At 43.0% G+C, this 13,855-nt stretch overlaps 1 protein-coding gene across 4 annotated transcripts in view; it reads right to left on the bottom strand.

Moving 5' to 3' along the window:
- Window positions 1-12,628, bottom strand: part of LOC118505366 (dynein beta chain, ciliary) — a 21,383-nt gene extending 8,755 nt beyond the window's left edge. The window contains exons 1-17 of one of the 4 annotated variants that reach the window (XM_036041066.1): window positions 11,844-12,628; window positions 8,031-8,185; window positions 7,779-7,909; window positions 7,257-7,712; window positions 7,023-7,175; window positions 6,784-6,957; window positions 6,670-6,707; window positions 6,055-6,570; window positions 5,713-5,978; window positions 3,601-5,623; window positions 3,261-3,533; window positions 2,528-2,557; window positions 2,113-2,376; window positions 1,450-2,043; window positions 438-1,384; window positions 155-356; window positions 1-76 (exon numbers count right to left, since the gene is read on the bottom strand). The exon at window positions 1-76 is cut by the window's left edge and continues 637 nt beyond it. In XM_036041066.1, coding sequence (XP_035896959.1) covers window positions 1-76; window positions 155-356; window positions 438-1,384; window positions 1,450-2,043; window positions 2,113-2,376; window positions 2,528-2,557; window positions 3,261-3,533; window positions 3,601-5,623; window positions 5,713-5,978; window positions 6,055-6,570; window positions 6,670-6,707; window positions 6,784-6,957; window positions 7,023-7,175; window positions 7,257-7,712; window positions 7,779-7,909; window positions 8,031-8,143 — 6,256 coding nt within the window. In that variant the 5' untranslated portion in view covers window positions 8,144-8,185; window positions 11,844-12,628. Of the gene's footprint in view, window positions 77-154; window positions 357-437; window positions 1,385-1,449; window positions 2,044-2,112; window positions 2,377-2,527; window positions 2,558-3,260; window positions 3,534-3,600; window positions 5,624-5,712; window positions 5,979-6,054; window positions 6,571-6,669; window positions 6,708-6,783; window positions 6,958-7,022; window positions 7,713-7,778; window positions 7,910-8,030; window positions 8,186-11,843 lie in introns of all 4 variants that reach the window. The other 3 variants (XM_036041067.1, XM_036041064.1, XM_036041065.1) reach the window with 3 other exon arrangements.
- Window positions 12,629-13,855: the final 1,227 nt, after the last annotated feature.

Here is a 13,855-nt window from a genome sequence, read left to right as displayed (position 1 = left end):
TTACGATTTTGGGAATGTTGAAGTCACGAAGAGCTCGCATCAGCACTTCCTCCTCCGGTCGGCCAGGATCACCGCGCTGGAATCAAAGAGAAGAGTTGGAAGCGTTTTGTTAGACGGAAATCTTTACACTATTACTACACGAGGTCCTACTTACTTTCAGGGAACCAGCAACGACGAGAACAGATTTAATTGCACGTAGACCCCAATCGTAATGATCTTGCTTCGAAAGCAATTCCTTACACAGCGTGTAGAGTGTGATGAACTTCCGCGCCAGTACTCTGGCATCCTGGAAACCTTCAGCAACCAACATGATTTCACAAATCAGCTCAAAGTCAGGCACCACCATGGCACATGGACTAAAGATTTGTTTGCAATGAAAGAAGAAAAATATTAATATTTGATCGCATCAAATCGCGATGGCGGTAACCTGCACCTACCGAAAGAGTGCTTTCAAATTTTCCGGCAACTCTGTACGTCCGGCGTAGCCAGGGTTCATCGTGATGAAGATACCGACCGTTGGCACACAGGCAATAAACTCTCCCATAAAGTCAAACTTGGACTTTTTGTCCCGGATGGCGTCCTGTACCGATTTAACCTGTACCGCCACAACCGAGAGCACCTCCACCGAGATTCGGTTGAACTCGTCGAAGCATCCCCACGCACCGGTCTGGGCTAAGCCTTTGTAGATGTTACCGCACGACTTGTAGTCCATCTGTTCGGAGCAGTTGAACACGTACACCATAATTCCGAGCGCACGACCCAGATCCTTGGTAGTTTCCGTTTTGCCCGTACCGGCCGGACCTGCCGGACCTCCACCCATCACCAGATGAAGTGACTGCGTAAGGGTAATGTAGCAACGATCGGTCAGCGGCGTGATGACGAGACGTGGTGTATTGCCAAGATACTCATGGCTGTAACAGAACTGGGCGTCACAAATGTTGGCGAAACAGTCCTTTTCCGTATCGTCCCAACGGTGCCGCAGCTGTGACTGCCACTGGAAGGCGGACGCAAATTCAACCTTCGATTGAATCAGCTTGCTGACAACGTCCCGCGAGTGGACGTCGATCGTGCAGATGGTCATGATCTTCTGTCGATCACCTCTCGTTAGCTCTCCGAGCAGCAGTGTGATGAGTGTGCTTAGTTGCGATATCTGTTTCTTGTAGTAATCCTTGATGGCGTTGTCGTAGCCCTCCTCGAGTCGGCTGAACGCAATGTTTACTTCCGTTGACCACCAGATCTGTGTGCCGCACAGCGAAACCTGGGCTGGGTAGTCAAACAGCCAGTGCTCTCGTTGTTTCTCCTCGTACGCTACGACCGCTTCCGCAATGTAGCTTCGCAGTGATGTTCGCATCGCAATCTGGATGCGATTAAGCCATACTTCAACCTGAAAAACACAGTGCCAAAATGTCACCAAAGAGATTGGATAAAACTCTCACACCGCAAACTTACCGCACCCGTGCAGTTGCAGAACTCGAAAAATTTTACGTATTCGGTATCCTTCGCGATCATGCCGAGCGCCTTCTTGCTGTGCCCATCGTCGGTCGTCTCCAGCTTGAGCTTTGCGATCGAGTCAAACAGTTTGGTTAGATGCTTGCAAACGACCTCCGGTCGATTGCCGTTACTGAGGATATCGAGCAGATCTGCAGCCGAGACGAAGTAAAATCGGGGAAAGTAAAGTCGCTTAGTTTCCAGGTATTCGGCCAAAGCTTTCTCGCACAGTGCCAGCTGGCTCTGCAGGTTGTCCAGCTTGTCCACCAATCCTTCCCGGTTCGTAGCGTGTATGACGTTCGAGTTTTGTGCCATCTCCTCCATCATTATCTTGAACTCGGCGTCGATGTTGTCGAACCGTTCCGAGTCGACGGGTAGCTGCATCCGAATGTCGTCCGAGCTCATGAAGATCGATTCGAGATGAGCCCAGGTACGCTGGACCTCAAACCAAACCGTGATCACCTGATCCGCCGTGGTTAGCTTCTTTTGCCATTCGGACACCTCCTCCAGGAAGTGGGCGATGAACTTGGATGTGATTAAGTTTTGAAGCACAACCTGTAACGTAGCAAGTGGACGCTGTAGGAAGTGGGGCGCACAACGATCAACAACGCCTGCTAATGGTACCTGATTTTCTTCAAGCGTTTCTATCAACTCTTCCGACGCCTTCAGCAAGGTGGACCCGGTGCGAAGATGCGTTTCATACTCGAACTCCATCATTTTGGTCTGTGGACTGCCGTTCCACACGGAGTGCAGATCGCGCAAGATTTTTTCCATCGACATTTCCTTAACAGCCTTGTCGACTATATTTTTCACCTCTTCTTCGCATTCGTGCAGGTTGAGTGCGAGCAGATCGGACAGCGTAGTGTTTTTGTCCATGATGAACGTAACCTGGCAGTGTTGGGTGGAGAGACAGAGAGTGTTATTTTGATTTGACAACAGTGTTCCGGAAATTAATGACATTCAGACATTCAGACACTAGAATAGCTATAAACATTAAAAAGAGCTTTGAAAAGCTTATGTACATCGCTAGGAAACTTACTGTAATTTCGGGTGGAAGATTTGCTAAACTCTGGAATACAAGCAACGATATGTACAGAACGATTAATATTGGTGTATTTACAGAGGGTTCAGACGTTGAGACCGGTGTAATGTGGATGGGAATGAATTGTAAAAAAATGGTAAACACTGTTATGTACAAAGCACTTACAAAAAGGCTGGCTTACGTTCACATTCAGCGTTGAAACAAAAATTGAAAACATCGAACATATCAACAAATAGGTCAGCTGAGTTTAACTTGAAAGCGAGTTTTGTCGCTTTTTTCTGGCAGTGCACAAGTGCGAGCAAAAACAAGAGTTTCAATCAGAAGCAAACTACGTGTGGGCGTGGGGCAGCGAACCGAACTGTTATCATAGATAAACAATTTGCGCCCGCGTTGGCATGCAGGTGGAAGCGTTTCGAGTATTGATTAATGTTTAAAAGGCTTTCGGCCCCTTCCTGGTCGTTAGTTTCTAATGAGCCTGCAGACGTTTCAATGCTGATTATTTTTTTAGTATAGAATTTGGCAAATACTTCATGAAGGAAGTAGCGTCAGGGACTGCAGTCATGGCCTTACAAGTTGTTTACTTTTGATTGAAACATCCCCAACATGGCTCGCAGTACTGATGTACAGACAGAAGAAGAAGAAATTGATTGAGAAGGGAACCCCAGGAAAGAATAAGACTACGGCCGGAGAACCGACACCTGTTTGATGGAAAGCGAAAGGCGGTAGTAACCTTTGTGGAGGACATCAGCTGATTCCAATGCCGCTCGCGGATGGCGGGATTTTGCAGCTCGCCAACAGCACGCAGCGACGTGAGCATGTTCTTGACGGTCGACTCAAGCGTGATGTACGTATCCCACGGGCGCATTTCCTTATCCAGTAGACGGATATCCTTGGCGAACTTTTTACACTCAATGTCCATGTTTTCCACGTCCACCTTGCGCCATGGCGTTGTCTTCCAGTCTTCAATGCTGGTACGAACGATGAACACGTAGTCCCAGAGTTGCTGTAGGCATGAATGGCATTAATATAGAACGTTGACCCAACAAGTATGACCTCCCAGCCCAACCAACCTTCAGCATTTTCATCTCCTTGCGACACTGGCGCAGCAGCTTAAACTCCGGGACGGACACCTCAAACAAACTACCCGATTCCTGTATATCCGACATATCTTTTTCCAACCGCTGGACATCGCCATCGATACGATCGAGCAGAATGTAAGGTTCTAGGCAATCGTATTTGAAAAATTCATATGTACGGAACACATCGCGGAACACGGTAATGTGCACGTCGAACATGGCGATCCGATTGCGGATGCCGACCACCTCGTTGGCCTGCAGCGGTGCGACCTGCTGCTTCACGGTGAGCGCAATCTTTTTAGTGTTTGCCCACTGCTCCGGCAGCTCCTGCAGGTACACGTTGACCTCCTCCGGTATGTCCATGTCGTAGTACTTGAGCAGCTCTATCGTGTCCTTCATCGGCTCGAACATCTCGTCCGTTGTGGCGGTACGTTCCTTGACGTGTAGCAGATACGCCATTATGTTAACCAAACCCTCGTAATCGCCCTCCTTCACGACCTGCAGCAGACCTTCGTCTGCTTTGCGGATAAAGTTGCCGAGATCGGTTAGGCTGTGCGTAACGTTGTTCACGAGATGCTCCTTGAACATGTTGCCCCACTTGCGCACGATGTTCATCAGCGATTGGCGAAACGGACGCACGTCCACTTGGAACCAAGAGTTGAATATTTGAAACGATTCAATTTTTTCTATCTCCTGGTAGAGCGATTCGTAGTGATCGATTTGCTCGCGGAACGCCTCGATGGTTGGTGGACAGGGTTTGGGTGCATCCGGATCCTTGTTGATGATCAGCTCAATCTCATCGCCTTCCAGCTGGCGACCGTACTCCAGGAACGTTTCCATACTGTACTCGCGATCCTCCAGCCAGAGATAGGAGTAGCGTTCGAAATCGCCACAAAACTCCGCTGCCTCCTGAATGACCTTGTCGACGCCTTGCAAGATCTCGACCTTCATCTCCTGGATGTCGTTGTTCTTGGTGATGATCTGTTCGTATGTCTTGTTTGCCGTTTTCAGCAACCGTGGAATCAGCGATGACATATAGGTGATATCGTTCACCAACCCAGCTAGCAGTGCAGTAAAACCATTAACATCATTCGGATTTAGTGAGGGCACAAACACAAGTTGCGGTTCCAGTAGCTCTAGGCGTGATTCAAACAGCGGTGCAAGATTATTGCCGACGTCCATGTTTTCGGCCAGATAGCCGATGCTGATCCCAATCATGAAGAGCAGATTCTCGTACACGATGTTGTCGACAAACTTCACGTACTCCACCCAGTTATTGTCTTCCTGGTCGTCTTCCATCCCGAACAGCTTCATGTTGGTGTCGAGCAGCTGGTGAACCTTGATCGCGGCCGCTTCCAGCTCCGCGTAGCGTTTCGTTTTGCGATCGTTTCGCTCCTCCAGGCACAGCACTGTATCCTTCTTGGAATCTTTTCGCTCAAACAGCGGCAGCTTGGCCCAGGCGGACATGGTGGTGCGAATGTCCTGCAAGTTGTTTTGGATGGATTGCATTCGTTTTTGCAGTTGCTCCACCGGGCCACGTATCTGCATCATGTAGTCCTGAATGTCTTCCGAGTTCCACGTTAGCTCGTTGATCGCTCGCTCGAGCAGAGCGTCGATATGTTCTATCTCACCCTTGATAAGCTCTAGCTCAACTTTGGTACAGTTTTTGCGTATCTTGTTGTACCAGTCGACCGTTTTCTCTAGGTTCAGGGTGTAGGAGCGAAAGATTTCACTGCGGTCGGAAAACTCAAGGCCTCGCTGTGGGATGTCTTCTTTTTCCATAAGCCTCAGATAGTGCACCTCGCGTAGGATAGCAAACAGCTGGGGGCTAAAGTTCAGCAGAAGCTCGGGCGAATTTTTCTTCCGTATAATGAGCGGTTTGTCTAAGTGCGCTTCAATCGTTTCTGGCACTTCCTCTGCCCAGCCGTCAAAAATAGATCGTTCGAACTCCTTCAGCTTAGCAATCAGGATATCAAACCGAGCAATTAAAGCGGCACCCTCTTCGGACTGAACCACGCTACAGTGAATAGAAAGTTAAACAAATTGTAATTAATAGATGCCTTTGCCTCATCCCTTTTCGGGGGATCAAAGGCCGAGGATGCTTACGGATGCTGCAAAGTTTGAAATTGTTTGATGGGAGAGGTTATCCGATTGGTAAGCTGCAATACCCAACGAAGAGCGGCGGTAACCGGAGGAGCACTGCGGTCAACGAAGATGTACCCTTCCTTGCGGTAGTACTCCATCTGTTGGGTGTAAATATTTTCACAAGTGCTGAGCTCCTCGTCAATCATCACTAAAATTTGTCTGTATTTGTTGGTGAATTCTTCCTTAATTTTGGGTCGATCCAGCACTGTTCCCACGATGCTTATCAGCTGTAAAAGTTGCAGTGGATATTAACACGGTGGAATTACATCAGCTTGATTCTGATTTAGGTTGATGCTATTTTACCTTAAAGACGCTTTCGAGATTATGACAATCGTCAAACGCTTGACATAAAATAGCAGCAAGCTTCAAATCGAGCTCCAGGATACGATCCTGGAACTTGAGAAAATCTTCCTTAAAGGTGGGATCGTCGGGATCCAGCACATCGTACGTTTTCGACGCAAACAGTGAGAAGCACTGGTTGAACTCAACCGACACTCCCGTAATGCGTGCACTCAGCGCTCGTCCCTTGAGGCCTCCGATTTCCACTTTCTCTAGCTTAAGAAACTCAATGACAGTGTTGAAAAACCATTGGATGGTAAACAATCGATCTAGAAACGCATTGTACCGCTCGAACACGGCATTCGGATGGAAGGTCCAGTTAACGACGGGGCGATCTTGAAAGAAAGGTGCAATGTTATCTTTATACTCATCGTACACGGTGCGAAAATATTTAAGAATCTGTATCGACAACGATATGCGCTGCATCGCCTCGTCGATATCGGTGTGAAAGATAGAGGATGGATCAAGGAAGCGTTTAGCCTGTGAGGATAAATAAGTTTTAAAAATTCAGTAAGTTGAGTAGCGCTACAAGAAAGTGTTGGACCGGATTTACGGGACAGTGCAGGATAGTAAAGTTACCTGTTGGATAATTAAATTGCATATTTGGCGAAGTAGAACTGAAGTGATAGGAAGAACATGATAAAGAAATAGTTGAAAAATCGTAAATAAATCTGATCTCTCGCACTAACTCACCTATCAACTTTGCCGAGTGACAATAGTATAGGGAGTTTGACCAAATCAAACAAACTACGTGCAGCAGTGGCTTTAGCAAAACTTTGCACTCGGAAAACTCGGTGTCCTCTAGTTGCTGGAAGTGTCTTGTCAGTGGGTTTAAGTAAAGTGTAATATCTCGTGCCTCAGCCAACGCTGCAGACATGAAACGCATATTATTTTATGGAGAACATACCTTTGGAATGCAATTGCGAACTAACCTGTTACAACGTTTTTGAAAAGTGTTTTAAAGCAAGGATAGTAGGCACTATCGGTGTACTCTAGGATCAGCGCCATACTGCGGATACGCTCGTGGCGCAGCTGCTCGTAGATGTAGGTTAAGTTTTTCAAGCGATTGTTCCAAAAGTTTATTTCTATTTTTACAAAAAACAAATCATGTTGGTTAATTTTAATGTTCAAAAATAAAAATAAAATATACTGGTATGTTTCATTACCAACGGAGGGAACCGGATTTTGACCGCCATTAAATGCGTTCGCACTCGACTCGAGCATAACGTCGTTCACCTGAGTGGCCCATTTGATGACAACACCTTCGATTGCACTCTTCAGGTAGAGATTGATCGAACATTCGGAGTTGACAACCAGCTCTTTGGCCGTCTGCACACATTTATCAACTCCCACGGGCATTGGTAGAACGGTCTGTCCACTAACTTGACCCTGAACTTGATAAACCGTGCTCTTCAGACTGTGAACTTGCTTTTGCACGTCTTGCGCTACCATTTCCGGCCAGCCGAGATGGTTATCGGAGTTGGAAAGCAGGGGCACGAACACTTCATCGACCAGGCAGGACAGCTGGTCGATGGTTCGCGTTGCCAGATCGCCCACCACCAGCACATCCTTGCAGCCGTCGCGCGGCACATCGATTGGATTTTTCTTGACGAAGTAGACGCCTGCAAGGGGAACAGCAAGCACAAAGATCACTGTTTGTCGCGGGGTTTTGCAACGCATCGGCATACCTTTGTTTTTCAGCTGCTGGATGGGAAAGCTCACCAGTGGAATCAATTGTGCGGATGGTGTGAGAATAATAATCATAACGACAGTCTGTGCATTGTCAAAGAATTCCTTCAGAACTGCCTTGTGCTCCTCTCTGCCCGTTTTGAGATCGATCCGGGGGTGAAGTTGAACGTACATTACGACATAAAACGATAAGTAACGTGGGATTATGGGTTAGCAAATGTATGTTTCTGGCAAGGCACACAGAACCGTACAGTGTTACTAATCGGTGCCATTTTTCTGGTTTTAACTTGAGCGTCTTCTGGACAAATGAGCCAAGAAACTCGAATCGTGGATCCGAGTTGCTACTTCCTCCCGCTCCTTCCATGGCGCCCAGATGTGGTGGTATGCAGTGATATTATTTAAACAGCTGTGTGTAGCGCATACAGAGGGAGAAGAATAAATGAGTTAATCGTTGTATAAGAATGTCAAGGAATGATTCAATGTCGGAAGTACATTTTGTCCCTCACAGCATACGTGTCTTGTGAGGACTATGCCAAGATAAATTATATATATTAGTCATAATTCAATCAGCTATTATACAGAGCATTCTTTTCTTTAGATATACACTCAATGAGAAGTAGTTTTAGTATAGCTTTTGTGAAACTTTCTATACAGCTCTTAGCTGGCCAGTTTGAATCTGCCCAGTCTTGTAAAACGACCAAGACGTTATACATGAAACAAAAATAGGCTTCCCCAGCCTATTAACTAAACTAACGATAAATGACAAAAGGTCAACTCTATGCGCGAAAAATAGCAGTTAAATCAAGGTTTTTTTCTGACACAAATAACAAGACACAGATTGCACATACTGGGCATGACACATTCACGAAAAGTTTTACTCAAACTTATTGAACATCGTGTAAATACCAGGTTTGCATTTAAAAACCGTCCTTTTTCCTTCACTTAACCTAGACCTAGTGTTCAAAAATTGTTACAAATGTATCCTTCAAAGAAACTGTTTTTGTTGGGTACACATCTATTTTCTTCTTGGCTGTTAAATGAAGCGTTCACTGGTCATCGAGCATTATTTTAATCAAAAATCGAGCATGAAACATCGATGCAAACAAGTGGTTGATTAATGGCAGCAAGTCAGTTAAGTAATCCGTGAGGTCTATCGGCTTCCAAAAACCGTCTACTATTTTCTGGACCACTCTAGTTCTGTTCAAACAATTTTTGGATTTGTTTTTCTATACTGTATGGATAAATCTTTCAAAGTCTCGTTGTCGACGTGCATCCTTCTTGTTTCAAAAAATAAAAAACATGACACTGCGAACGAAGCGATATTGCTTGACTGTTGTTTTTGTCTTATACACAGGGTGGGCTGTCAACATGCACTATATATCATCAAGAACAGTTCCGCTGTTAGCATCGAAAAACATACTTCAAATGTTCAAAGAACACAGAACATTCCTTGCGATTGGAAACTTTTGGCACGAAACTCGTCACTTTTGTGGTCCAAAATCCCATGTGTAATAGTTACACACATTATAACTGAACTTGTTCAACAGTTGGCACACTTTGGTCATTCATACTAATAACAGGATCGTCACTTTAAATGACCAAATTTTTAAGCATTTTAGAAGCACTTATTGCATTATTTTACTGATACTTGAAGTATTTGTTTCTGGCTTTACCTTGCACTTCTTTCACTTCATGTCACATTACTTTACGTAAGAGGTCTTCTTCACACTGTTTTGAACTAAAACCTTGTTTTTGCAGTCAAAATTCTTACATTTTCTTATGTTTCATAATATAGCCTTGTTGAAAGGATTTATACTTCTTCTTCTTCTTCCTTGGCACTACAACCTCGAGAGGTCACGGCCTGCTAATTTCTGGCTTTCTGTGACTTGATTTGACCCGTAGTAAAGTGGTCAGCCTTACGTACGGAGAGGCGGTCTGGATGGGATTTGAACCCCGGCCCTGCCGTGTGGAGACCGGCGCCGCTGTCGCATCGGTCACCGGATCGCCCCTGTAAATGATTTATACAGGAAGCTTAAATTTATAAAATATGCTCAAATTCTTTCTTACTAAGTTCGTATTTCTATTATCGTATGAAAAACAATTGATAAGACATGTTTAATGAATCACACTTTTTCAAACACTTTCTATTAGAACAATGCAAAATATATATGCATATTATAGACATCGTATCAACTTGACAACGCAGGAGTTTTTTTCATGTTTATGAGTTTCATGTTAGTGTCATTATGGCGAATTTCTTATTTTGTAATAAATTACGGAAAACTGTTGCATGAATTCTGATTCAAGATTTTTTTTTCAATCTTAAATTTTTGTACTTTTTTGATAAAAATTATCTTTCTCGAATGTTTAATAAATTTAATCTATTTAAAGGCATAAATATCTCAACGTAACCTGTAAGACTAATCGAAGAGACAGGTGTAACGGAATCATCCGTAAACCTATTGTAAAATCCTGTGTTTAATTTCTGTTCACTAAACAGTGAGAGAATTTTAAACAAACACCTTAAACTTTATTAAAGTTTAATCGATAATACTATTCTTTTGTATTCGTCCACATCTCTATAAAATAGAGATAAATATTTGTCAAATATCACTTTTTATATTAAGTACCGTCTACACTTCCACTCCTCGATCCTTGGCACATTACGATAGATAGCGACCCCGGTTAAAGCTTTCAAAATCAAAATTATTTAATTTTTTTACTATATTTTTAATGAGTTTTTTTATTGCATGTTTGTACCAGGAATGAAGTATATTGGTTTAATGTTGGATTTAATGTTGATAAAGCTATAGGACTGTTGTATTTTATGCATACTAATATAGTATGTCTTCATACGTCAGGACCGGGGCTCAAATCCCATCCAGACCGCATCCTCGTACGCAGGGCTGTATACTTTACTACGGCTAACATTAAGTCACAGAAAGCCAGAAATGGCAGGCCGAGACTTCTCGAGGTTGTAGTGCCAAGGAAGAAGAAAAAGAATATAGCATGTTTAATTCAGTCAATTTCACTTTACATAATTGACAAATAAAGAAGTGTATCGTAACGCTGACAATGTAGAGGAAATAGCATGCGTTCGTTAAAGGATGTTGAGCTATACGAAAAACAAATCCCTTTTCAAATAACACATCCTTTAAATTGTTGTTTCTTGCATCGCATAAAAACGTTGCTTTACTACCATCACCGCTCAATCCAAGGGCGTTAAGCCATTAAACATTTGCTCTGGTATACACGGATTGACTCAACGATCAATTAAAGTCACAATTGTTTGTCATGTCGAGTCAACAAAATGGAACGACCGCCGACATTTCTACCATTGCCAATACATCTCGTGCTAACTTGTTGCCAGCGGAATTGTTCCATCGCGTGCTCTGTCTTAGTTTCAGGGTTAATCGTCTATCCTCCTTCGTGTGATGTTTCTTTTAGGTTTTTTCGAAAAATTGTGACACGCGATCAAGCTCCAACTTTGAACCCAGCCCCGAGTTTGTGTTTGTGTTGAATCCAAAATCGTAGCCCAGGCGGGCGAAGAAGCACAATATTAGCATAACGGATTAGAAACTACGCCGTAAAGGGGGCTCTATGCTTCACAATTTTTTTGCACGCCACACTATTTGTCAGTTGAGTTTTGCCTTCCAGAACAATGCTATAAATAATTTAATCGATACGGTTTCTGGTTAGTGTGTCGCTGGTAACACGAATAATGCGCAATAGTTTTGGACGGTTATGGGTGTTGTTGAGAGAAGAAATTAATCCGAATATAGGGCAGCATGCGGTAATCCATCTGATTGCTTCACAATAACTTTCACTTCACTTTAAACCTTTTTATTGTTTATATCTCTTTTTTGTATTATTCACTTTATTTTTTGATTGGCTTTTTATTATATTGCATTCATCTGATTGACTCTACTATAAATTCACATTAATAACTATTGACAGGATCACTGATAAACAAAATTTCTCTTTCCAAATCACTTTATCTCAACTAACTATGATATTTTTACTTGATTAAAGTATAACCTTTAATACATTTTTTAAACACACACCTTGAACATATATTTTAACTTTCATTTATAACAAAAATAGTAAAATTGTTCACAAAATCTTTTTAAAACATCACAATCACTTCATATAAATATTCCACAATATAACAATTATTCAAAATTCAAAGCTTTCAGCCCAATAATTCTCTTTTCTTACAGACACTTGCGCTCGCGTCGAACGATTTGGTCTATTCGAGTGGAATTCTGGCCGCCGACTGATCAGATCGATTGCACCAGGCCAAAGCTTTTGGACTAGATACGGGAAGCTATTCCGGTCTGATATACTTTATGCTTCCTGGCCGCCACCGCTACCTCGCCCTTAAACTCCAGGTAAAAGCGTGAGGGACATGATAGCTGTTTCTTGTGTCACCAGCACAGAGCTTCGTGGCCCCAGCGTGGTTTACATATAAATAAATTCGTAGCTAAGATACTGATATTGTTTTGTTGATACAGCCTAACATTATCTGGGGGAGCGTGAATCGTCAACCGGTACGAATTCGGTCCTCCGGGTCGTGGTTGACCCTTGCAATTCTGTGTGCCTGTGTTTGCGATATGGTAAAAGCTTAATGCGCGCTATTCGAACGATTGTTGGGTCGATCGTGTCCTAGAGGAGTGTTGCTCACTGTCAGTTTAAATTCTTGACATCTTCCAATGAGGCTCCTGCTCTTCGGTGGGTTCGACGAAGAGTTGTTGTGGGGCAAAATAGCGTAAGAAAATCATAGAAAGCAAGAACTTGTTCAAACAATTCCTCCTAAAGTATGCTTTCCTGTTTGATCCATGTGCGAAAGCTAGCCGAAAGCTTGCTGGTAGTTGGATGATTTATGATGCTTTGTTGGTCGAGTCGAATAATATGTTTTATAGAATTTGAAGTAGTTTGGTTGTTTAAATAAAGGTAAATTTGAACCTATTTGACTTTATTTTTTAGGGAATGATGTACAGAATTTTTGGAAATCCAGATGTTTAATCCTAATTTAACCTTCATTTGAACCTCATGATACTCAAGCAGCAGAGGTCTTAACAAGATTAAATGCCACTATGTGAGAGATTTTCACTGCAATGTCTAAAGCAATTAGAAGAAACCCAGACAAATCCTCCAAAGTATGTGAAACGATTTTTGGTAATCTATTTAATAACAATGAACTGAACTGGGTGTACTAATCGAGAGTAAAACCAACTTTGACTTTAACTTACACCGCAGATGAATCTTAATCATGCACAGACCATTTCTGCCTATTAAAGTCAGTTCATTACGGGTTGAATACCTTGCCTTTTACCATCAATAAGGCAGTAATCAACAGCGAATCCGTACGAACCATTGGACCGTTGGTTTAGGTTTCCGCTGTGATTGATTCGGTTTAGAATCGATTCGATCTATCCGGCAAAGGGGCACTATAAAAGCCATTTGCACCGCCCACCGATCACGAGAACTAATAGTCAATTTACTTTGAAAGGCAAATTGATTGTGAGTAAATAGTGCTCGTTGAACAATCTTGACCGTTTTGTGTACCGTTCTGTACTGTCGGTTCGTGCAAATGACTTTACGAGAAAGTTTGTAAATAAACGGGGTTTGAACGAAATAGCTCTAAATATGAAAAGAAGAAACAGAATGCGAATGGTGCATTTATTTCCCTTAACAATGAAGTTTACTGTACATTATGAAACTATCTTTTCAAAAGCTTATTCGTATGGTTTAATGGTGCTGAAACCAGACCGTGTCTCTTATTGGGACAGCGTCTTTACGTGGTTTACACAGCAAATGAGTCATTGTAAAGCGCCTGAATGTGCACGAAATTGCACATATTTTATTTTTTTTAAATATCTAAAATTCGAGATATTCATACCACACATTCAAATTCAAACAATTTCATACTTTTAACTGTAAAGATAAAATTATGACTATAACGAATTGCGGGTTTACGGTAACATTGTGGTGATTCCTGCAAACATTCAGGCGCTATACGATGACCGATTGGCTGTGTAAATCCTGTATTTGGACTTTAATCTTTGGTGGTTCT

This window comes from Anopheles stephensi, chromosome 2 (assembly GCF_013141755.1).
Source record: "Anopheles stephensi strain Indian chromosome 2, UCI_ANSTEP_V1.0, whole genome shotgun sequence".
In the NCBI taxonomy this organism is placed as follows: Eukaryota; Metazoa; Arthropoda; class Insecta; order Diptera; family Culicidae; genus Anopheles; species Anopheles stephensi.
This window is presented reverse-complemented; position numbering and strand designations above follow the sequence as displayed.